This window comes from Cervus canadensis, chromosome 18 (assembly GCF_019320065.1).
Source record: "Cervus canadensis isolate Bull #8, Minnesota chromosome 18, ASM1932006v1, whole genome shotgun sequence".
Classification (NCBI taxonomy): Eukaryota; Metazoa; Chordata; class Mammalia; order Artiodactyla; family Cervidae; genus Cervus; species Cervus canadensis.
The window spans coordinates 28556046-28578927 of NC_057403.1; the positions used below are offsets into that span (position 1 = coordinate 28556046).

General features: G+C 57.5%; 2 protein-coding genes across 6 annotated transcripts; one reads left to right on the top strand and one right to left on the bottom strand.

The window, feature by feature from the left end:
- Positions 1 to 5226: 5226 nt before the first annotated feature.
- On the bottom strand, positions 5227 to 19862 carry KCTD15 (potassium channel tetramerization domain containing 15). 5 transcript variants are annotated; one of them, XR_006263503.1, is made up of 8 exons: positions 19730 to 19783; positions 17961 to 18059; positions 16297 to 16389; positions 15473 to 15648; positions 10521 to 10665; positions 7902 to 8207; positions 7549 to 7654; positions 6625 to 6784 (listed from the first exon to the last, which is right to left on the bottom strand). XR_006263503.1 is itself a non-coding variant. In XM_043437547.1 (7 exons), the coding sequence occupies exons 3-7, from the start codon at positions 16360 to 16362 to the stop codon at positions 6626 to 6628; spliced, it is 852 nt and encodes a 283-aa protein (XP_043293482.1). In that variant the 5' UTR covers positions 16363 to 16389; positions 17961 to 18059; positions 19730 to 19777; the 3' UTR covers positions 5227 to 6625. The 5 variants fall into 5 exon arrangements, 4 of the variants coding, with proteins under 4 accessions (XP_043293482.1, XP_043293485.1, XP_043293484.1 ...); XM_043437547.1 differs by lacking the exon at positions 7549 to 7654 and having other exon boundaries at positions 5227 to 6784; positions 19730 to 19777; XM_043437550.1 differs by lacking the exon at positions 7549 to 7654 and having other exon boundaries at positions 5227 to 6784; positions 15473 to 15585; positions 19730 to 19772.
- On the top strand, positions 18248 to 21313 carry LOC122421295 (collagen alpha-1(I) chain-like). Its single transcript, XM_043437157.1, has 6 exons — positions 18248 to 18373; positions 18557 to 18774; positions 19105 to 19408; positions 19591 to 20415; positions 20654 to 21009; positions 21139 to 21313. The coding sequence occupies exons 1-6, from the start codon at positions 18248 to 18250 to the stop codon at positions 21311 to 21313; spliced, it is 2004 nt and encodes a 667-aa protein (XP_043293092.1).
- Positions 21314 to 22882: the final 1569 nt, after the last annotated feature.

Genomic DNA, 22882 nt, shown 5'->3' on the forward strand with positions numbered 1-22882 from the left:
GGGACAGAGGGAGGGAGGTGCCAGCCTTCTGCAACGCCAGACCACTTTCCACCTGCCACCTCTGTGCGGCTGACAGTGCCCCCCCCCCAAAACCCTCAGAACCTGTGTCTGCAACCCAGAGAGGAGGAAAAGGTTGTGAAGTGAAGCCAGCAGGAGAACAAAGGAGGCTTTGCTGCAGAGGGAGGTACCTTCAACTGAGGCCTCCAGGGCCTGGGGAAGTGACTCACAGGGCCCCCGGGAGGGACCCACCCATGGGGGCTCTGTGAGCCTGAGAATGCAGCCCAGCTGCCCTCGGGCTGGGAAAGGGGGTGTCAGTCTTCTACTTTTGTTGGGTGGGGCCTCCCCCAGCGCTCCCCCTACTGCCCTCCCTCAGGATCTGGTATGCATCCAGCCTAGGGGCTTTGGGGGTGGCCCTGTGCTCATTGGACACTGCCAGGCCCGACTGTCGCCACTGCTTCGGCTTCTGCTACATTGGCTGCAGGCACGGGCCCCTCTGCCCAAGCTTCACTCCCATTGGCCCAGCAGGGGGACCTGGGCTCCCCACCTTTCGCCAGGGCCACAGTGCTCCCCTGACGGAGCGAGGCCACCAGTGCCACCGCGGTGTTGGTGTCTGACTCTGTCCCAGGCTCTCTGGATCCCTGCGATGAGAACTTGGACAGCCCTGGCAGCGCACTCCGGCTCCTCGGGCAGTTGCACAACCTCCACCGCCGCCCCCCGCCCCCCAATTATGCTCCTTATATTGTGTGGCAACCGGGCGAGAATTCCAGGGCCTTGTGCGTACTCGTACAAATCTGCTTGGTGCTGTTTGGCTGCAGGGAGAGGCGTGTCCCGTGAGCCCCGGGAAATGGGGGTGTGTTCGCGTCCAAGGGGGCGTGGCCCGCGTCCGGAGTGGGAGCGGCCGCCCCGCCCTGCTGGTGCAGACTGTTCGGCCCAGACCGCAGCTTCCGCGGGAGCCCTGGCCGGAGTCCAGGACACAGAGGAGGAAGCTCTGGTGACATTCTAGACATGGGCTTCGGGCAGCAAGCTTGGCTGCGAGCCGCTCAAGCCCGTAGCAGGTGGCGCATCTCCCACCCCGTCCAGCCAGGGTTGTGGGGACCCGTGTTCTCCTGGGGGCTGGGCGGGCATCCTTCCAGGCGCTTGGCTTGGGCGTTCTTGCGCTTCCCGGGCTCCGCCCCTGCTCTTTTACGAATTTGTCGTGGTTTGTGATGGCTATGTGAGGAGGTCCTGGGAGTAAGGGCCGGGGTGACCCAGCTGTTGTCATCCTAGAGCCATGACTCTGGGTCAAGGAGGATGATTGTCCGGCTTGCTGTCAGGCCCAGAGATGGCTGTCAGGACTGGCTGTTGAGTGTAATGGAAACAAAGACGAAAATCCAAATGCAACTGACCTCCAGCCCTCTCCTTTGTGTTCCTCCTGGGGGGTGTGCTGGCTTCAGTCCCTGGATGTCTCATTAGAATTTCAAGGACGCCTCATTCACTATGGAGGTACCAGTCATTGGGGCTGGAGAGGTGGTTGACCCTACTTGCAAACCAAGGAATTTGGGGGTAATCTATGTTTGATGTTGTGACCAACTTGAAAACTGTCATATGGAAAGTTCTCTTCCAGATAAGCTTACAGAGCCTCTAACAATTCTTGTGGATAAATAGACGTCTTCTCTTAGCCTTGTGGGCTGTCTTGTCCTCCAAGCACCTGCAGTGACTGGTACATGCTGACCTTCAGTCAATGGCACTCATCCGGTGACCAGGAAGATAAAGATCTTTGCAGTGAGGACCCATTTGCTGACTGAGGTCCAAAGCTGCTGCAGCCACCTTAGTCCACTGTTCAAGTCAAAGTTTCATGATCCCAAAAGAGAACAAATACTGTCCCAGGACAACCTTCCACTGGGGGTGGGAGGGAGAGATTGGAAACATAGAGGGCTTCTTCCCTGTGAATAAACAACTACTTATAGGTAGTAGTGCCTGGATACATATCCCAGAAGTGGCTCCCACTCTCCCTGAGACTCTGAGGTTTGAAGACCTCCCTGTGGATCACTCAGGTGCCTTGTTTTTCCAACTCTGGGGCTTGGGAGCAGAGAGCTGTCATCTGGCGTTCCCAAACAAGTTCAGCCAGGGAGCAGGGGGTACGGTTGGGGGGTTTTCCCAGGGGCTGGGCTTTCCTTGCATTAAAAGCTCTCAGAGCGGTGCCCCTGGACTTACAGAGGACGTGTGGCAGGGACAGGGGCAGGGGCTGTGAGATCCTATTCTGACCCTCGAACCTCACTGGGGTTGGGTTCCCTCTGGGTCAATCTTCGGCTCCTGAGAGAATTTCACTGCTAGCCTGACCCCTGGCAGGAAGCTGCCCCTAGCTGCCACCCATTCCTTTTTCTTTACCTCGGTCCACAAAGGGCTACCCCGTGAGCCTCTGTCTCCAGGTGGGGCAAGGTTTCTCTCTATATGGAGTTGCCCACTTTGGGTGGAGAGAGGGTGAACAGAAAGGGGGCCAGCCAGGTCCTTATCACATCTGAGACAAGACCAGCATTATGTGGCTGTCTTAAGTTTGTGGCTGAAAACATCTGCCCACCCACCTTGAAGTCAACTGAAGTCAAACTACGGTTTGATGACCATCAATCTGTGACATCACAGTTCTTACAACATCCCTTGTCAACCCAGATGTCAGGCTCAAGCCCAGCACCTGTACTCTCTGACCAACGGCTGGCCCTCGAGCTTGGTCTAGAACTGCCCAGTGGTTTAAGTCAAGTGCTCTGCCTCAAACTGAAGATTCTCTGGGAGCGCCTGCATCTGTATGTCCCACCTTGTCATCCCCTTAGGGGAAACTCCCATCTTATGGGTCCTACATTGTCCTCCAGGGCCACTGCAGCGGACCTCTTGTGTCTGGGGAGTCAGGAGGGTAGGTAGGGCCCAGTGGGATGGGGCCATCTTAACAGACAGCATTCTCCAGAGATCACAGGACTGCCTCCTGGATGGGGAGCAGGATGGCCCCCAATCCTGTGCTCTAATTTAGGCTCAGCTAAATTGGTCTTCCCGTGGTCAGGAGCCATTTCTCACATCCTTGCTTCTTTCCCCGTTTTTCAGCTGGTTTGGTTTGATTTGGTTTATATATGTGTGTGCATGCCTGCTCATTGTGTCTGACTCTTTGCAACCCCATGAACTACAGCCTGCCAGGCTCCTCTGTCCATGGGATTTTCCAGGCAAGAATACTGGAGTGGGTTGCCCTTTCCTCCTCCAGGGGATCTTCATAACCCAGTGATCTAATCTGAGTCTCCTCCATTGGCAAGCAGATTCTTTACCACTGAGCCACCTGGGAAGCCCCTGGTTTACATATGCTTGCTAAGTCACTTCAGTTGTGTCCAACTCTTTGCAACCCTATGGACTATTGCCCGTCAAGCTCCTCTGTGTCTGGGATTTTCCAGGCAAGAACACTGGGGCGGGTTGCCATTTCCTCCCCCCAGGGGATCTTCCCATCGAACCTGTGTCTCCTGCATTGGCAGGTGGATTCTTTACCACTGGCTACCTGGGAAACCCCTGGTTGACATATACTCATGAGCAAAATGAATACAGTGTAAAAGGGCCCAACCCTCCACAGCAACTCTTTACCTAGACCAGGAAGGCTCAGTATGTGGGATTAGGGCTACTCAAGGTCCTTATTCAGTGGTCAAGCCAAGTCCCAAGTGTGGGGGTAGTGGCTCCAGAGTAATCTATGTCAGAGTACCTTTTTGTGGCTGCCTCAGTGGATCAGAAACAAAGCGCTAGAGCTGGGTGTATAATTTATAAAATATCCTTTATTTATTCTGTGGAACACAGTCAACTGGGAGCTTTGAAAAAAAAAAAAAAGATAATAGTGTCATGACCTGGTTTTGAGCCCTATTGATCAGGACAGTGGCCAACATCTCCTGCTGTGGCTTTGACAAATTCTCTCCTGCACAGGCAGAGAGGTCTGGTGGGAAACAGGGAAGTGTTAGCACAGTCAGCTGTCCAGTTGCTTAAAATCAAGAATAATTTATGAAGAGCAGAAGTAACATTTATACTGCTGGCCTGTGATCAAGAGACTACTTACAATATAGTGTATTCATTCCAGGAAGTATACAAATGTTTTTACTTTATTGTTCATGGGGACTATCTTAGAATTTTAGCATTACTTTGGGAACACAGTATTTCTCTACAAATTTAGAAATTCCCTAGATTATATAAAATCAAACTTCCTGGTTTGACTTAATTAGTAAGGAAATAATTAAGAGTAACATCCAGTAAGGTAGTTACTCTTATGTTTTTTTGTTTTTGTTTTTGTTTTTTTTTTTTAGCATTTGACAATGGTTTAATCAAAGATTGTTTGCTTGAAAATGTTAGGGGATCTCCATCAACGGGCAACTATGCTGGCTATCATACCAGAAAAATCCATAAACACACGCGCCAGTGAGCTGTTTTCACCAGACTTCCTTTTTAATAAACACAACACTTTCTCCTCCTCTCAGATGTGAACCTCAGAAGCCAAAATGCCCATGTGCCAACTGTAGGCATGTTGCTGAGCAAAGGCTGGCAAGTCTGTCCAGCAAATTCACTGTGTGGTGGGATGGCAACAGCTTTGTGGCCTCAGAGCAGCGGCTGCGCATGCCCCCCAGGCAGGGTGAGGTTGGTGGCCCCTACCAGCAGGGGAAAAGGCCCTTGCTCAGTTAGAACAGCAGGACTTGGAAGGAAAATACAATCAGGTTCATTAAAAGTGGACGTCTTGTGAAGACGTTCCAACTCCTCCCTGCCCCTCCCCCCCAACCCCGATCTAGGGGGACCTGCAGTACCCCCTGCTGTCGCCAGCTGCATGTCCCCAGGCTGACCTGGGCCAGGGACTGCCACCTTCTCCTACCGCTCTGTGGTGCTCTAAAGAGGACGTCAACCCTCAACCAAAAAAACCAGAGGGAAAAATCACAAACACTGAACCCCGGGCTCAAAAGCTCCCCCGGACACCTTTGGTCTGCCTTCCCCCAGCTTGCACCTGGTTAGGGGCTGTGAATCAGAATTCAGAAACTGTGCTGCCCAGAGGGGACAGGTACAGCCATGAGGAAACACCCCAAAGCAATAAATAACGCCAGCTCGGGACCCCTGTCCCTGCCCCTCCCCCAACTACTGCCGCCGGTTTTTCCTCCCTGGAACCCAAGGAATCTCATCCCCAAACCTCCCTGCTGGGCACGGAATGCTGGAATCTGGCTGCCCGCTTCAGCACAGGACGGAGCCTCAGTCTTTCGCTTTATAGCATCATTTATGGCATGAACTAGAAACATAATGTGTTTGCACAAACACACGACAATTGTACATTAGCATCTTTACAATATTAAAGGAGTCATATACAAGTCTACGGGCATCGTACAAGGGGCGGGGCCGGCCGGGACGCCCCACCCGCCCAGCAGTTCTCTGCAGTCTCTCCACCCCCTGGGGAAGAGTCATCTGGGGAGGGGAGGGGAGGGGAAGTGTGACAAGACAGGGGGTATCCATCTTTGGGCCTGTCGTCTGGGAGGCAGCAGGTCTGCGAGGACTCTAGCGGGCAGTCCTCATTGGAATCTGGGGCCAAGAACCCAAGGTCTGACTCTCTGGGCCTTACTGGCAGACTAGTGTAACCACAGTTTAATTAAAAATTCAGTATGCAGGTGAGTGTGGGAAAATCAGAGTGGGGGACGGCTTCCTGAGCTGGGGACCCAGAGGATGCTGCTGACAGATGGGCTCCTTCACCGTGGGGCCCATTCCTGAGGTAAGGATGCAGTGTGGCCCCGGTGCTGATCCCGATGGGGAGTGACTTCTCTCGGAGCCCGCGTGGGCACACACAGATGGGAACCAAAGCCCCCGGGCATGAGCAGGTCAAGTGACACTCAAGTGTGGCCTGTGCCCCAAGCGGCAGCAAAGACAGGGTCTCGAAAGGTCCCAGAGTGGTCCCTCCCTCACGCCTGTACCACCCTCCTCCCAGTGAGCCCACCCCGTGGGGGCCGTGTTTCAGCCCCGTTGGCACTGCCTTGGGGGCCCTCCATCCCTAGAGCAGGGACCAGGGGTCTCCAAGCCCTGTTCTGCAGGAACCCGGGCAGAGGGTCCCGCAGCTCTGCCACCACCCCCCACGCGGCCGTGCCGCCCCGTCCCACTGATCTGAGCACCAGATGAAGAAGCAGGGGTCCTTGTAGGCCTCTGTGACTTGTGCACTGACAGTTACTTCCGTCTTAAATACTGTAGAAAAATAAGCCATCTCTGACGCAAGGAGACCCACTGGAGTCTGCCGCGTGGAGAAAGACGGACCGCTCCTCTGGAGTGGACCGGGGCGGCCTCTGCTGACCCCGCCTCGGCACGTGCAGAGCCTCCAGGGTGCTGTACCAGGCTGGGAGCCGAGGGGCGCAGACGACTGGCGGCGGAGTTCCCACCTCGGCATCTTTGGGTCACATCCACGGTCCTCTGGTGGGCATGCCTCCAGCATCCCACGTTCTGTTGTCATGACGCCCCGGGCCTTGGGGCTCCCCAGGCGGGCTCTGGACCCTCCGGCCCCACCCTCAGTCTCATGCCCACCACTAAGCAGGCGTAGGCAGAACTCCCCAGTGCTGTTCCCAGGTCCCTGGGGGTGTCCCTAGGGCCAAGGGGCCTCAGGTAGACACTGAGGCAGGGCCTAGTCCAGGGGCTCCTGCTTTATTCGGACAGCAGTGGGGGTGGGCTGTGGTCGCCGCTCCTCACGGCAAAGCACATACTCGCTGAACTGGGAGGAGTCCACGCCCCCCCCGCAGGATGCGGCCACGCTGAAACCCCTCTGGAAGAGCCTCTCCAGGACCTGCCGAGGAAGAAACAGGGGTCAGCAAAGCCCAGTCACAAGAGTCTGCTGGGCAGGTGGGCACTTGCCAGGGTGAGTTACGTTCTCCTGTTAAGATCTTGCTGACAGGGGTCTGGGCACAACCACCAGCGGGGCAGCCACAGAAGGGCCAGGGCCCCTTAAGAGACGAAACCTGGATGGGTGCCATCCCGCTACCCTCGGGGGTCCACAATTTTGACTGGGCCCCTCTCTCCCAGACACATGGTCCTGGGTCCCCCTCCCTCACTGAGGCCCCAGCAACAGAGACCCCGCCCCTGGCCTCGGGGCAGACACCTGCTTCCCTGAGCTGGGAATCCCAGATGGTTTGAGGCCTGGGGCCTGATCAGCTCAAGGGAGCTCACGATGGAGAGGAGTTCTCTCCCGTCTCTGCAGGTCTCCGTGTCCACGTGGGTCTATGGCTCTGTGAGAGGGAGGCCCAGTCACTGTGTCTGACACCTGTGTCCTGCAGCTAACTAGCAAGTTCTGAAGGACAGCCTACAGAGGTTTCCCTACCAAATGCGCTCTGCCCCAACCAAGCCTGAAGCAGGAGTCTGCTCTTGGGTCTGGAAGAACGGGTGGAAAATAGGCCCCAACTCCATCTGGGGCTTCCAGTCTCTTAGACCCATGTGGGGAAAACCAGTCCAGAAACGCTCTGGGAAGCTGTGCCATGGGTGCTGGTGGCCCCAGGTCAGCATGATGAGGAACGGGGCGGGGGCTCCAAACCGCCCCCACTCTCAGCCTCTGACCTGCTGCTCCTACTGCCTGGGTTTAATTTGAATCCAAAGTCAGACTCTGGGTGTCAAATGAAGCACACTTTGTTGAAAATACTCTAGGCCATTTTTATAGAACATCCTTTTGGAAAAAAAAAAAGCACAGATCAATTTTTTTAAGTCCATCCCCCAGGCGCCATCATTTAATTATGAGCGGGACATAAATTATGCATCGACACATTGTTGCCTTTTCTGTAAGATGGCACGGGAGGGCCGCGCCATCCCAGGGACCTGCCCCCCCCCCCCCCACTTCCCCCAATCTCCCTCTGCCGCCCGCCCCAGGGCTTCGGGGAGGCAGGCGGGGAAGAGGCAGCCGGGCCGGCCCTCACCTGCACCGAGTTGAGCCGGCAGTAGCCGTTGAGCGGGAAGCGGATGACGTGCGTGGGGTCCTGGTTCCAACCAGCGTTGACCGAGTTGCACATGACGTCCCCGGTCTCGGGGAAGACCTCCTCGATGAGGGCCTTCTCGCCGCTGAGCGCGATCCGCTCGCCCAGGTCCGGCGTGACGCGCACCACCAGGCAGTCGCAGGCCCGGCTGCGGCGCCGCTGCTCCTGCTCCTGCTGCCAGCGCTCCAGCTCGCGCACCATGGGCTGCAGCTGGTAGTAGCGCGCCTCCTCGTACAGTAGGCTGAAGTCCTGCAGGCATGCGCAAACGGTGGGGTGGGTGGGGGCCCGCCCTTCTTGCTCCAGAGCTCCGCACCCCCCCCCACCCCCGCCCGCTCAAAGTCCAGGGGAATTGTGCCCCCACCCCCACCACAATGTGATCTGGGATGGCTGTCCCCATTGTACAGATGGGGAAAGTGAGGCTTCAGTGACAGGGTGCCCCGCCCAAAACGTCTGGCCTCTGTCCAAGGGCAGTGGCTGGTGTGCACCTGACCCAGATCCCAGTAAGCCCTCCCATGGGGCCCCAAGCCACCGGAGCTGCTTCATGGGAAGCAGAGAGAAGTTTCTAGAAAGACCTGGAGGCTAGACTAGAGGAGCCTGAGGCTGTGTGGATGGTTGGGGACCTGCTGCCTTCTCTGAGAGGACAGGTTGGGGTGGGCACAGGGCAGCCCCGTCCTCCCTCCCTGGAGATGCTCACTGTCTGCGGGGAGGTGACATGGACCTGCCTGGGTTGGATTTTCAGCAGCAGCAGCATCTACAAGACCTTTTCTGAGCCTCAGTTTCCTCGTCTATAAAATGGATGTTATTACGCAGCTCAAAGAGTGGGTAAAGCTTAAAGGACAGCAAGGTTGGTCCCTGCCTTCGCCAGCAGTGTGAGGAGGTGTCTGGGGGGCGCCCACCTCTCTCGAGCAGCTCAACCTCAGGCTGGCAGGCTCCCACCGACTTCCCCTCAAGGCCCTGACATTGGTCCCCTGCCCCCATCAAACACATGTCCACCCACACCCACCTCAGCCCTGAGTAGCTGACTACCCATGACCAGACAACTCAGCTCAAGTCCCGCTGGTGAGCCTGAGGACTCCTGCGGGCAGGCAAGGACGTCCAATCCCAAAAGCTGAGCCCACACCGCTGGCCCTAAGTCCTTCCGCCTGCTGACTGACCCTAGCCTTCGGAGTCACCCCAAGCCTGCCATCAGTCAAGAACCTATCCTGTTGAGAACCACAAGAGTTCATCACAGCTTCATGCAGGGCCCCAATTCTCATCCACTAGAGATTTTAAATGATACCTGCAAACCAGCAACCCCCACAGCCTTCCTCAAATCCCAGAATACCTCCCCCAGACGCCCCACCAGTTCTTCCACACAGGTGTGGGGTGCTTCAGCCTGTTCTACCCTGGGCCTCCACACATCCACTCAGGACTCAAGCTGCAGGTCAGGGGAACCCTCAAGAGCCCCCTGACCCCCACCGCCCACACCGTGGCTTTTTCTTCTTTTTCCCAAACGTGGATCTAAATCTACCACTTTGTTCCACTTTCGCTGCCTCCACCTTCCTGCTCCCTCCACATCCTTCACACAACAGATCTGAGGGTCCTGCCCTTACACACCCTCCCTCTGCATTCAGGGTAAAAGGCAGAGAGTGCGAGGACCGGACACAATCTGTAGCCTCTTCTGGCTCTTCCCCTCCCGGTTCATACAGCCCCAGGCTGCCACTATCTAGCTCCTTACCCTCGCTTATCCTCACCCCCAAGGCCCTCACACCCTTCTGCCTCGGTTCCTCCATCATCACCTGGAGAAACACCCTTCCCTCCAAACCCACCCAGGCCAGATTCCCCATGGTTCCCTCTCACAGTACTTCCTGCTTCCCTGCCCCTGTGGAATTTAAGTGGTTTTCTGTTCAACATCTATCATCCCATAAACTATAACCACTGTGAGGACAGGACCTATGTCTGCCTTGTCCCACTGCATTTTTAGCCTGAGTTCAGTTGCTGGCACCCAGAAACTGAATTAAATGAAGGATGAAACAGCCCTAGGACCATTGGGTCCTCTGGGTGCCGGAAGGAAGGAGGGACATTTGCTGGTTGGAGCTGGGGTAGCCCCAGCCTGGATTTTTCCTGCCTCTGGGATACCTGAGCCACTGAGGAGCCCAACCCTGGAGGCAGGACTCTCAGAACCAGGTCGGCTACTGCAGACAGGATCATTCCAGGACGGGCAGGGGGGGACTTTTGTTTAAAGTTCTGTTTGGTTTGGATCAGGGTGTTCCCTCTGCCAAGTGCCAATAAGGACCAGCTTTGGGAACCTCTAACTCCTGTAACTCTAGCACTTGACGGTCCTTCAGCATACAACTGGGGTAAGCGCTTGCTGTCGCTGCTTAATTGTTGTTACACCCTGATAAATAAGCTAAAAATGTGAGAAAACAAAATTAGTTTAGAAAAACTGATTTAGCCCTCGGCTTCATCGTTTAAGTTTTTATGGTTGCCATGACAACCGCGGGTCCGCTTCTTAAGTCACAGCGTCCCCTGTGTAATGCCACTGCACAGGCTGTGCCGGGGAGCCGCCGGCTGCGGACTTACCTTGAAGTCATCAGGAAGCAGCAGTTTGGACGTCCGCAGGAAGCTCAGGACGTAGCGGAAAATCTCCCCATCCCGGTCGATGAAATAGTGTTGCTTCAAACTGTCCAGGACAATCGGCTCGGTGCCATTGAAGAGGCGGCTTATTCTGGGAGAGATGGAAAGTGGGATGCGGGATGGAAGGGCTGGTCTGCTGCCCTGCCCCCCACTCCTTAGAGCCCACCCTGCTGGATGAGTGAGCAGCACTACGTGAGTGATTCTGGGACTACACCAGGCCTGAAAAGGACATGTGCACACACCAGCGGCAGCCAGGACACCAGTGTGGCAACCAGCACACGCAAATGCCCCACCTACACTCACAAGCCATGGCCAGAGAGAGTCACACCCAGCTCCACACCCCTGCCCGCTGACACAGGTGACAGGCCTGGAAAACTACAAGGACACACAGACGCCTCGTCGCATGCACACGAACCCTTGCCAGACAGACCCGCCCAGAAAACCCCCACCAACCATCAGATACCCCAGCCCGCAGCCACACGCCTGGTGAACACGTGTAAACCAGCCAAGACACTCCTGGGTCACACGCCTCACCCAACCTGCATGAACAAGCATTGGACACAACACACCCAGCAACAGACACAGGGTCACACGTCTCCTCCCTCGAAGCACACGGACCATAGGCAGAACCAGACACATCCTGGCGAGGGAGATATCAATAACACGGGTCCACCAGAGACAGCTACGGATGCTTAACAAACTTACAAACGAACCACCCACGGCTTCGGCTCAGGGAACCCCAGGGGATGACAGAGGCAGACCACAGGGACAGCACATGTGGGTGCGGTCACAGGGCACAGACACCCACCGTCCAGTGTGTGCACACATACCAGTGTGGATGCACACAGAACACACACATGCACAGAGGTGTGCACACCTGCTACAGCATGTGCACACCAGTGAGGGGGGGACTGGGAGGGAGGCAGCTCCCAGCACCCCATCCTCTGAAGGGTGGTGGTTCTGACAGAAGCATAGGACCTGAAGGATGCTCTTGGGGAGCCCCATGCCTGGCCCCCTCCACTTCCGAGCGGAGGAACCAGGCCTCCCCACTGCCCAGGGCGGCAGGCTCTGGTTTGGCTCACGTCCCCTGCAGACCCCAGGCCCCAGTGGGGAGGGTTAGGATCCCCTGAAGAGGGGTCAAGAGCTTGACTCGGGAATAGGAGGGAGGTCGGCAGGGTCTCCCCAGGGACATGACCTCGGCAGGCGGGCCGCTCACACGTCCCCAGCTGGACTCAGCACAGCCTGGGAGAAGGGTGGCTGGATCCCAGCCCCAGACTTTCCAGCTTAGTCTGTACAAGTCGAGGCTCAGCCCCCTCACTCTCTACCTGCAGCGGCAAGGACCTCCAGGAAGGCTCCCGTCTCCCTCGGCAGCCCATCCCACCCTCCACTCCAAGTCACCGCTCTCAGGCTCTGTCCCACTGCCGCCACTGTGCGTCAGGGCGATGAGCTGGGTAGACGCTGGGGCCTCTCTAGGGGCCTCCCACCAACACTGTCTGCTCTGCTGGCCTGGCACATTCAGTGGCCAGGAGGGTGAGCGACTAACCCCTTTTCACTCTGGGGACATGGCCCAGTAGGGCCGTATGCAAGTCAAGCCTGCCTCATAGATGAGTGTGAGCGGGTCAGAACCCATGGGGAGGCGTGGAGCAGCCTGAATCTGTGAAACCAGTGCTGTGGTCACCCAGATACAACTCATCTCAGAGTTCCGAAAGCCATGGAGCCCTCTTGACCTGCCCAGGCCTGGTGACAGCAACACTGGGGAACACTGCCCTGCTGGCAAGCTCTGTGGGCTCCCTGCCTATTCTAAGCATTAAACACCCCCAGACCTAACCTCAGCAGAGCATGGGCAGCCAGATAGCAGAATGAAGGCCACCCAGCATGCCTGGAGACAGAGGGGACGGAGTGAGGCTGTCAGGCGCCATGGGCAGTCATCAGTAGACTGCAGAGGGCCCCCACGTGGCACCAGCAGGAAGACAAAAGAGCCACACCTGCAGGTCAGCCTCCCCACGGAACTTTCTCCAGCCTTCCTGGTTGAGCTCAAGCGTTCTGTGCAGCAAGCAACATTTCCAGGCCCTCAGTGTTGCAAACCCCTCAGACCATCCTGGTGATCTAGGGGACTCCCAGTCCACCACATTCCAGGGCTGCCTGGGTTCTAGGTCGTCTTAAGGGTCCGAGGCTAGAAGGCTCTCAGTCTGTCCTATCTTGGGACTGGCTGGTTCTAGGTCTTTCCATGGTTCAGCGTCTCTTCCCAGCCTAAGGCCTCTCACACCCTCAGGGTCTGAAGCTATCAAAGAGGTGTGCGGCTTGAGGGAAGGTTAGGGCAGTCACCTCAAAGGCACCCACTGACACTTGTGAGGTCTTAAAGAGTCTGTTCCTACCCCGGGCCACCCTCCTAGGGAGGCTGTAAGTTTGGGATACTGACTTCAGAAAGTGTATAAAGAATAAGCTGGCCAGTTCTGACCCCAGCTGATAGGGGTCACCTTCTTATTCTTCTTTTGTTTTTTTTTACGTTTTGGCTCTATTTTCTGGATGTTTCGGGGGTTTTATTACTTCCTAGGTTCTTGGATATGGATGCCAGCACAGGGCTGTGATGCAGGAGCTAAGTGATGTCCAGCAAGCATGGAGGCAGACTCAGGAGTCCACTCCCAGTCCCAAGCAGCTGGGCTGGGTGGGTTCCGGGCAAGGACCGATGGCCATCCTGGGCTGACCAGCACCCATGGGGGCTCCCTGCCATGCAGCCGCCCTGACCAACCAAGAACGAGAGCCCAGGCCTAGCTCTGTGGGCACAGGGTCCAAAGGGGTGAAGGCACAAGCCCCCTTATCTCACAGCATTGCCCAGGGTGAGACTTGATGTCCAGAACGAGCCCCCTCCCCTGATGACCTTAACACAATCCTCTATTTCCAGGTGACTTATACCTCAGTGACCCTGGGTGAGCCATTGATCATTCTTTCCAGAATTAGTAAAAAACTGTTTTGTTTTGCTTAAATTTTAATATTCACTCAAAGAAGGAAGAGAAAGATCTGAAGGGCTCCAGCCAGCACAGCTGCCCAATGCACATGTCAGGCCTGGCTTGACCCACTGTCCTGACTATCCTACAAGTCATACCACCTCCATGGCCTCTAGGCCAGAGCTTCCGTCTCAGGAGCAGCTCTCCTGCGAGCCTGGCCAGGCAGAGCCATCCAGGCAGAGCAGCAGATTTATCCTGAGGTCCAGCCCTGGGGGAAGAATGCAGACCACCACCCCCTCTGGGCCCATCCTGGTGGCCTGAGGGTCCCACAGGTCATGGGGCCACTGAGGCAGCCTGGCCAGGGGGCCTGCCCCAAAGTAGGATGCAGGGCGGGGTGGTGGGGTGAGGAGGAGGGCTGGGAGGGGAGGACGACCCCCGCCCGCCAAGCTCCAGGCAGCAGCCGGGAGGCAGAATGAGGAGGCTGGTCCTCCCAGGCCTGGGCCGTGATTACTCCAGAAAGGCAAGTTTCTGATTTCCAGAAACACTCTTCAGAGAGGTGGTGGGCAAGGGTTTTATGCATGTCACTCGCAAATGTCGTCAGCTGATTAAGGGATGATCTATCTGAAACAACTCGTGGATGCCGCAGAAGGCAAAATTGAAATGAAATAAGCAGAATCCATCTCCCATCCTAGACAGGGCCCTGCCGGTGAGCGCCAGGCCAACACAGCCGACGTGGCCTCCTGGCTGCTGCCCCCATGGTCCCCAGGTTCACAAGTGCCCCAGGCCTAGCCTCTGTCTGTGAAGGGAGAGAGCTCCAACCACACCTGCACCCCACACCCCAAATTCTGAACCAGACACTGCATCAGCCTCCAGCCGTCCGCCTCCAGGGCGCCCCCCTGGCCTCCAGTGTGCTCTACGCAGCCACCTCCACATGCTGTTAATCCTTCCTCCATAAGTAACCACACCAGCGACAAGGCAGCTAGATCAGAAAGCTTCCCAGAGACATCCCTCGGCGTCTGGGGGATTAATTAACTCCTCTTTTTATTTTAAATGTCTAAAACAGAGGTGATGCCCACAGGCGTGGCCCTCCTGCTGCCATCCCTTGGCAGTACCACCTTGCGGGACCTGGAGCAGGCGGTCCCGGGCTCAGCCAGCAGCACACAGAATCACCTCCCGGAGCTGCTCAGAGACCCATCCCACCTCTGGTCAGCCCTGCTGTTACATGCCAACGGGGAAACCTAGGAGAGAAATGCCCAACAGGCAAGAGCAGGGCAGTCAGCAGTGCCCGGAGCTTCCCACAGGCTCAGGAGTCAGGGGCTCCAGGGAGCTGGGCAGAGGGTAAAGCTCCCTGGCCAGAGATTCGTCTGCTGATGGCGGTATGTGGCTCATGCTTGTCCATAGCTGTGGATATCCCCCGACACCCTGGAATTCTTAGCCAGTCACTGCCACCCACCCCCTCCCAACTCCAAAGGAGCCTGCTGCTAGCCCTAAGGGTCCAGCAGTGGCCACTCAAACAAAGATGACAAATCGCAGCCATGCCCCGCCCCTATCCTTACACTTACGCACTATCCCAGTCATTAAGACTTGGAAAGAGGATGAACTCCTTCTCCCCCAAATGACCCCAAGAAGTACACAGCATGGCTCACAACCCGTCTCCTGCAAAGGCCAGGCGTGAGTCGCACACAAGAGGAACCTGAAGGAACATGAGGTTTTCCAGCCAGCTGCTGGCCAGCTTCGGGTGGGGCTGGCTCTGAAAAGTGGCCTCTGCCAGTGGGTCAGGAGCTCCACCAGTGCCACCAGCTCAGGGTCACAAGTCCCTGTGCTGAGCAGCTGTGGGCAGGCGGGTCTGAGGGCAGGGGACCCTGGGGAGCCCTGCGTGTCGGCTGGCAGCAGGCTTCACATGCTGCCTACCGCCACTGCACGCCCCGGTGCCGTGGGGGGCTCGGCTCTTACCTGGAGTCTGGGTACTTGGTGAGTGTGGCCAGGCTGCTGGTGTACATGTGGCCGCCCACGTCGATGTGCACAGGCGCATTGGACTTCGTGAGCTGGGCTGGCAGCGGGATCCCCTGGGCGGCCAGGGGAGACACAGGCGACCGGGTAAGAGACAACCGAGACATGCTTCCTCCCTCCTGGAGATGGAAATAAGGCACACGACAAGGGTTTCTCCACGACAGAGCTAGGCACTCCCTTGATTGCCAATGTGATCACAGATCTAATCAGATCACTTCTGCTTGTGCCTGATCACATATTCGCCTGACAAATTATGGCCACCACTGTAATTAAGTGTATTTGCATCATTTTCTTCAAAGTACCAGAGGGGGAAAAAAAAGAAAGATGCTTATTAGCAATAAGAAATCAAGAAAAAAAAATTTTTTTTTTCAAGGTGTCAGCCTCCAGGGGCATAAAACAAACTGCAAAATTCTAATTAAAGGTCGCAGGCTTATGTGTTAGATGTGAAATATCCCCTGACAAACGAATCACCAATTTGTGAATTGGGATTCAGGGGTTTTTGCAAGTTTGTCTCAGTAACGAGACACCTCTAAATTAGTGACTTCCTCAGCACCTAAGGCGTTGAGTTTTATACATGTAGTAAATTTCACATCAAATTAAGAGCATTTTTGTTTCGAGAAAATACATAATCATACAGCCAGTCAACAGCCATCTCTTGAGCACTACGGTTGTGGCTGCGGGGAAGGGCAGCCAGTGAGCAGGTGCTCAGGAAGAGGGCATAAAGGGGGCGACCAGCCCCTGACCCAGCCCACCCTGCCAGCTCTCACCGCCGTGCCGGTGCTGCCGTGGGCGTGAAGCGAGGACCCGCTCGGCCGCTCCTTGCGGTGAGGCATCTAGGCTTCCATCGCTGCCCAGAACATCTGTGGGGAGCACCGACACGACCAAACACGACTTACTCCTCAGTGGTCCTGGGTGCCGCATCTCCCAGTCAAAGATGCTTATAATCATCCTCTCTGAACATGCTTCCAAAGACCCCATGCCCTACCACACAGACAGCAACTAGCCTGTCCCCACACCCCAAGGCAAGCCTCTGGGCCATAGGAGATTACTTATACACACATGCACACACACACATTCACTCACACACGTGTTCTCAGGGCAGCTCCATGTCTGCTAATTCAGCTAATGACAGTACTGAAACATATGCTCACCATTATTGCCCCCAAAATGTTTCAGAACAAATCCGATTTGCTTGGTATTTTGGTTTCGAGCCACGTTACCAAGCGTGTCTCCTCTTGCTTCAGAGAGCACCCTTGGAACCACAGTTCAGAGAGGATCCCCCACCCTCCAGAGGCTGGGGAATCCCACCACCTCTTTAAATACAGTCTCTGCAGTGTTAGCATGCAGTCTGAGACTGGCTGGACCCAGAGAAGCCTCTTCCAGCAGAAGCCAGGGAAGAGCAAGAGTCACCGAGGAAGCCACCGCTCCCCGTGTGGCTCCTTAGGAAAACTTGTCTTTGTTTGCCCAGCCTGCACCTCTGCAGCTTCTCCCCAGGCCCCCAGAAAGGTCTTGTCTGTGCCTAATATATTCCAGATCCCCTAGGGATCAAGCCCCAAGGCATTACAGAGATGGCCAGAAGGAGACAGCAGCTCAGCTAATGAACCCTCCTGCCTCTCCCCATAGTCACTCAGTGACTCTGCTCTGTGCCCCGGCCACCTGAAATGAGATTGTCCCACAGTCTCCAGAAGCTGCCTGAAGACACTCTGCAGACCCTACGCAGGAGGGCTGCAGAAGAGAGGTTTTAAGCAGACCTTCCACTGACCTGGGGCTGGGGAAGGTGGACACAGGGAATATCATCCCCTCCCTCCCCCACTGGCTTCCCCACACCTAAAGCTGTACTATCTCTTGCAGGTTTAACCCCATCCTCCCTCAAGGATTGACTTTGTGCCTTGAAATTCAATATCCAGTTTTCATACATAGACCAAGGTCGAATGAGAATCAAAGCCTGCAAATTTCAGTCAGGTCACTCTCCTAGGATTTGTTCTGCCCTCCTGTCCTGGCAAGTTCTCTGACAGGAAATGGGGGTGGGGGTTGCCATTAGCAGACAGTGGTGTTTAATTTACAGCCGTCCAGGGTCGGCTGCTTTTGGCATTCCTGAGTTCCCTCAAGTTTCAAAAAAGAAAACCAGGTCACTTATCTCAAGTTCTGAGAAACCAAAACACATCTCAGGAATGGGTTCTCTTGCCCTGGGAGGCTCTGCTGGGAGGAGGATTCAGAAGGAAAGCCTCACTGAGGATAAACTGTTCTGGAAGGAATCCCAATGGAAATGCTATCAAAGCGGCCAGCACAACGTTTGCCCTACTACCAGGACACTGCTCGGAAGTGACATTTAGCACCAAGTACCCATCAAAAAGCTGTTCCATCCTGTTCTCACCCGGCCTCTTCTCCATCGCAAGCACAACCTGATGTTCATGGCAAACCAGACACTCACCATTGGAAGCCCCAGGCTGTACGCCTTGACGCGAACCTCCACTGCTCCCTCCGACAAACGCATCTGTGCTGGACAAGGACCCTTTCCCCGACACCACTGCTGAGGTCAGAAGCACAAAGTGGGTGCAGGAAGAGACACAAGTTCATTCCGCCAGCACCCGCATCAAACCCACGACCCAGCCAGCCCCAGCGCGCCACGGCCCTCCCGAGGTCGGCCAAGACCGCCTGTTGCAGGGGCCTCGGCGGTACCGGGCTCCACGGCCCGGCCGGTTTCCAAACTGGCGGGGTATGGACCCGCTTCTCCGAGCAGAGGCGGGAGCCCCGGGTCCCACGCCCGCCCGCTGCCAAGCCCCGCCCGCCGGAGCAGAGGGAAGCGAGCAGAATGCCACGCTCATTTACACACAAAATGATTTTGTGCCCCATTGTGCTCGCAGTTGTTCAGCTCTCTGGGGGTGATTAAACTGGCTGAGCTGCGGCAGCTTGAGACGATTTCACTAAATCGCTTCTTCGTGAAGTCGCTTCTTTGCTAAGCTGTTATTTTAACCATAAAAGGTAAACAGAAGGCGCCTGAAGAACTCCCTTCAGCTCTGCGCCCAGGGCGCCAGCCCCGGGGCCAGAGAGCCGGGGGCCTGCCGAGTTGTCCAGGAGGTGGGCCAGAAGGGAGGCAGGCGGGCCACCTGGCGCGCGCCTGCCCCGCCGCGGAGCCCGCCGGCCGGTGTGAACTTCGGGGCGGCCGGAGCCGGCTGGGCCCAGGCCGGCGGCGCCGCGGGGCTGGGGTGGCCGCGGAACCCAAACCGCCTGGCAGGACCGGGAGGGTGTGCAGCAGGGGCGGGGCGGAAGACGAAGTTAAATCAAGAGGCAGACACTTAGAGACCACAGATGGGAAGCTCGCCTAATTAAGGACGTAAAAGCGCTTTTGTTCTCAAAGTTTATTGTTGCCGGGATTTAAAAAAAAAATTAATTGAAACTAATGCTGTTATTCACTCGTGCAGTTAAATTCCTCCATGCACATTTGAGACACGGAGTGAAAACTTGAAGCTTATCTTTTTGCAGTCGGGGGTGGGGGGCAACAGGAGGACGGAAACGCGCTCCAGCTACGAGGGAGGGGGGAGGCATTTGCGAGTGTGAGCGGTGCCCGCGTCCAGGTCAGGGGCTACCGCCGGGCAGCCGGAATCCCGAAGCGGCGATCGCGTCTACGCGCGGCCCGCCTGGGGGCTCCAGACCCCGCGCGCTTGGAACGACCACCAGCGCGCCAGCCCCTCCCGCTCCGTTTCGGACTCGCGGGTGGGCGTCAGAGGACGCACGTCCGTCCCGTTGGAGACTTTTCCTCGCTCTGATCTGGACACCAAGCCGGGCCCAGTCAGCCCGAAGCCCCGGCTGCGTGAGCCGGGATCTGACCCCGGAAACTCGCCAGCCCTGCAGGGCGCTCGGCCCTGCACCGAGGCCCGAGTGCCGGGACCTGAGGAAACCCCCACCCCACGCCGCCCCACCCGGCGCCACCCCACCCCGCGCGGCAGGAAGCCCGCTGACCGCCCGCGAGGGGAGGGTCCACCCGGGGCGAGGGCCGGCCCACGTGGGCAATCCCCCCCTCCCGCGCCAGGCCTTTGTGCTGGGTGCCCCCTCGCCGTCAGCCCCCGCCGCCCTGCACCCGGACAAAGCAGCCGCCCCCGCCCAGGTCCGAATCCCGGCCGGGCGACTTTCCGGGTATCGCAATCACTTCGGGGACAGGGGTGCGCGTCGCTGAGCGGTGGCCGCCCGCGCGGTGCTTACCTCGGAGCCGGAGCGGCGGATCGGGCTCGGGCGCAGCCCCCGCCCCCCGCAGCCGCCGGTCTTGGGAGCCGGGCTCAGCCTCGCAGCCTGTGCTCGCTGCGCGGGTCGCTCCGGTCTCGTCCTGGAGTTACTTTCTCTCTCGCCCCCAACCCTCCCCCCACCCACCCCTCCCGCCCCGGCCCCCGCTTCGCGCGGCCCCTCGCGGCGCGGCGCGCCGGGGCCTCCCCTCTCCGCCCTCCCCTCGCCTCCTCCCCTTCTCGCGGCCGCCGCCGCCGCCTCCTCTTCGCGCCGCTCTCCGGCTGCCCTCCCGCCGCTCCCACCTCGTTTCCTCCCTCCTCTCTTCTCCAGCGGCCTTCTCCGATTGCTGGCGAGAAAACCAGCCCCCCACCGTAGCCCGTAGCCCGCGCCCCGTCTCAGCCGAGCCCGGACGCAAAGGGCAGCGATCCGGCTCAAAATTAACCCAGCGCGGCGAGAGCGAGCGGGAGCGCGCGGCGACTCCTGGCTCGGGGCTCGGCTGTGCCGCGGGGCAGAGGATTAGAGTCGCAATTAGCTCCGCGCGCCCGCGCCTGCCGCGCTCGGCGACAAAAATGCGCCGTTTCCCTTCCTTTGGCCGGGCGAGCACCACCCGCCTCCCCCGGAGCCCGCGCCTTCCCGCCGGGGCCTCCGCCAGGACCCTCCCGGGAGCGGTGCGCCCAGGCCCCCGCGCCCTCCGCTGCCCAGCCCCCCGCCCCCCGCCGGCCAGCCACGCGGCGCCCAGGCCTCCTCCGGGCTCGGGAGGGGGCGGGGGAGAAGCTGATTTTAATCATTGTCATTTCATCTGATGTAATATTTCCCCGGGCGCTTTCAGCTGGGCATAAATTTTCGGCTCCCAAATAAGTAACACAGGGCACGTTTCTCACATTTCTTGACTCCTCGGTTACAAAGAGGAGAGCAGCCGCCGCCGCGGCGCCCGGGGGTAGGGGCGGGACTTGGGAAGAAAGTAGGCTGCGAGTCGGCCGGGGCAGGAGAGGAGCGGGAGGCCAGGGCCACCCCTCCCCCTCCCCGGCCGTCCTCCCTGGGTCCCGGCCCCGACTGCCCCTCTACCGGGGCGCCGCGCCGCGCGTGACGTCTGCGGACGCGCGGTCTGCCACCGCCGGGGAGGGGAGCACGGGGGGCGCCCGGCCGGCCGCCCGCGGCCAGACGCGCCATTTCCTTTCCGCGCGCGGCGCGATGGAGACGTCTACCGCCAAGACTCCTCGCGGCACCGAGGCCTGCGCTCCGGGCGTCCCCTCGGTCCCCGGGTCGGCTGCCCCTTCCTCCTTCTCTCCTACCTTCTCCTCCTCCCCTTCCTCTTTCTCCTGTTTCCCTTGCGCCCCGTCCGTCCCCCCCGCCCCCCCCACCCCGCTCCTGGACCATTTCCCGGCTCCTAGGAAACGGAGCGCGGAGCCTCCGGTGCAGTGCGCCCCGCCTGCACTGCGCCCCCGTCCGGCTCTCCCGGGACGCCCGGGCCAGAGCCAGGCTCGAGCTGGAGGACCGGTGCGCTCCGGCCCGGAGCGGCGCTGGGGCCCCCACCCCGAGCTCCAGCCGGATCTGGACGCCCTCTAGCGGCCTCACTCACTGGGGGCGCTCGGGGCGTCTCGGAACCCGGGAGGGGAAGGTGGTGGGAGGAGGACCCGGCCGGGGCCTGCTTGCGTTGACCAGGGGACCTCGCGCGTGGAAAGAGCCCCTGTAACTTCTCCACGCGGGAATATGCAGAAACTTCCCTCCAAGGGAAGGTTTTATTTATTTATTTTAGAGCTCGAACTACAAGAGAAGGGGGAAATTTTCTCATTAAAGTTACATCCCTGCAGTTAGTTCAATTACTTGATATATGCAGAAGATGTTGTAAATTTATAGATTTAAATAGCTTACAAAGATGCCGCAGGCCCCATCAGTTAATTTCCTTAATTTATGGATTTTTAGCTGCTCCTAGAACAGAAAGGGGCCGTGGAAGTAGGTCAGGGATCTGCGCAGCGGCTGCAGCACGGCCCAGGGGCTGCCCACCCTGCTCCCCACGCCCTGGCGCCCCACAGACTTTTGGCTCCCAGCTCAGGCCTGACAGTACCACTCTCAGCTCTCTGCATCCGGGCCAGGCCCTGCAGGTCTGCTTTGCTCCCTGGTGACTGCCCCAGTCTCTCCAGGGCTGCTTGAGGCTAAGGAGCAGCAAAGCCCCCATCTACACCCTTCCCTACCGGCACTGAGGGATGAACCCAAATAAGAAGTGAAGCAAGTACCCAAATACTTGGATTTCCACGGTCCTCACTTCAATGCTGGCTGGGATCACAAATGGAGAAGGGCATGTGTAGATAAAACAAACCTTTTCAGCCTTTGAGTGCTTAGGGGGAAGGAGGAGGCATGAGGAAGAATGCTTCAGGCTCCCTTTTTAGGAGCACCTGGGTGCAGGCTCAGTCATGCCCCACTCATCGCAACCCTGTGGACTGTAGCCCGCCAGGCTCCTCTGTCCATGGGACTTTCCAGGCAAGAATACTGGAGTGAGTTGCCATTTCCTTCTCCAAGGGATGTTCCCCACCCAGGGGTCGAACCCCAGCCTCCTGCATCTCCTGCGTTGCTGGAGGATTCTTTACGGCTGAGCCATCCCAGAAGGCCTGTTGAGGAACACAGACCCACTGAAAAACCTGCTTGTCATGGGGCCGTCCCTGTGGCTCCCATCACCCCTCACCACTCTCCCCTCACCCCCAGGTGCCTGCTAGAGCTTCTTTGTTTTGTGTTCAATATGGATGAATATATACATATAAATTAATACTTAGAAGATGGGTATAAACTAAACTGTTTTAGGAAGCCACATGGCGGTGTGATTAGTATTGGTATTCATGATTTAACATTTCTTTTCCCACTAGATGAAGTTTCTAAGATTTGCAAGGTACATGTCAAGGACGGGTGTATAAATGGATTTTTATTTATTCACAACTCCAAGACTAATTGCTTCTCTTTGCCTCAAGGCCACGAGATTGGTTTTAATATGACACTTCAAAAGTATTCATGGAACTACAGAGATAGTAAGTGTCATTGTTTAAGAGACAAATCTCACTGTGGTACTGGTGACCCTGCAAAGAGGAGGTTCCATTTCATTTTAAATTCCTCGATGTTTTTTTAAGAGTTTCACTTTATACCAAC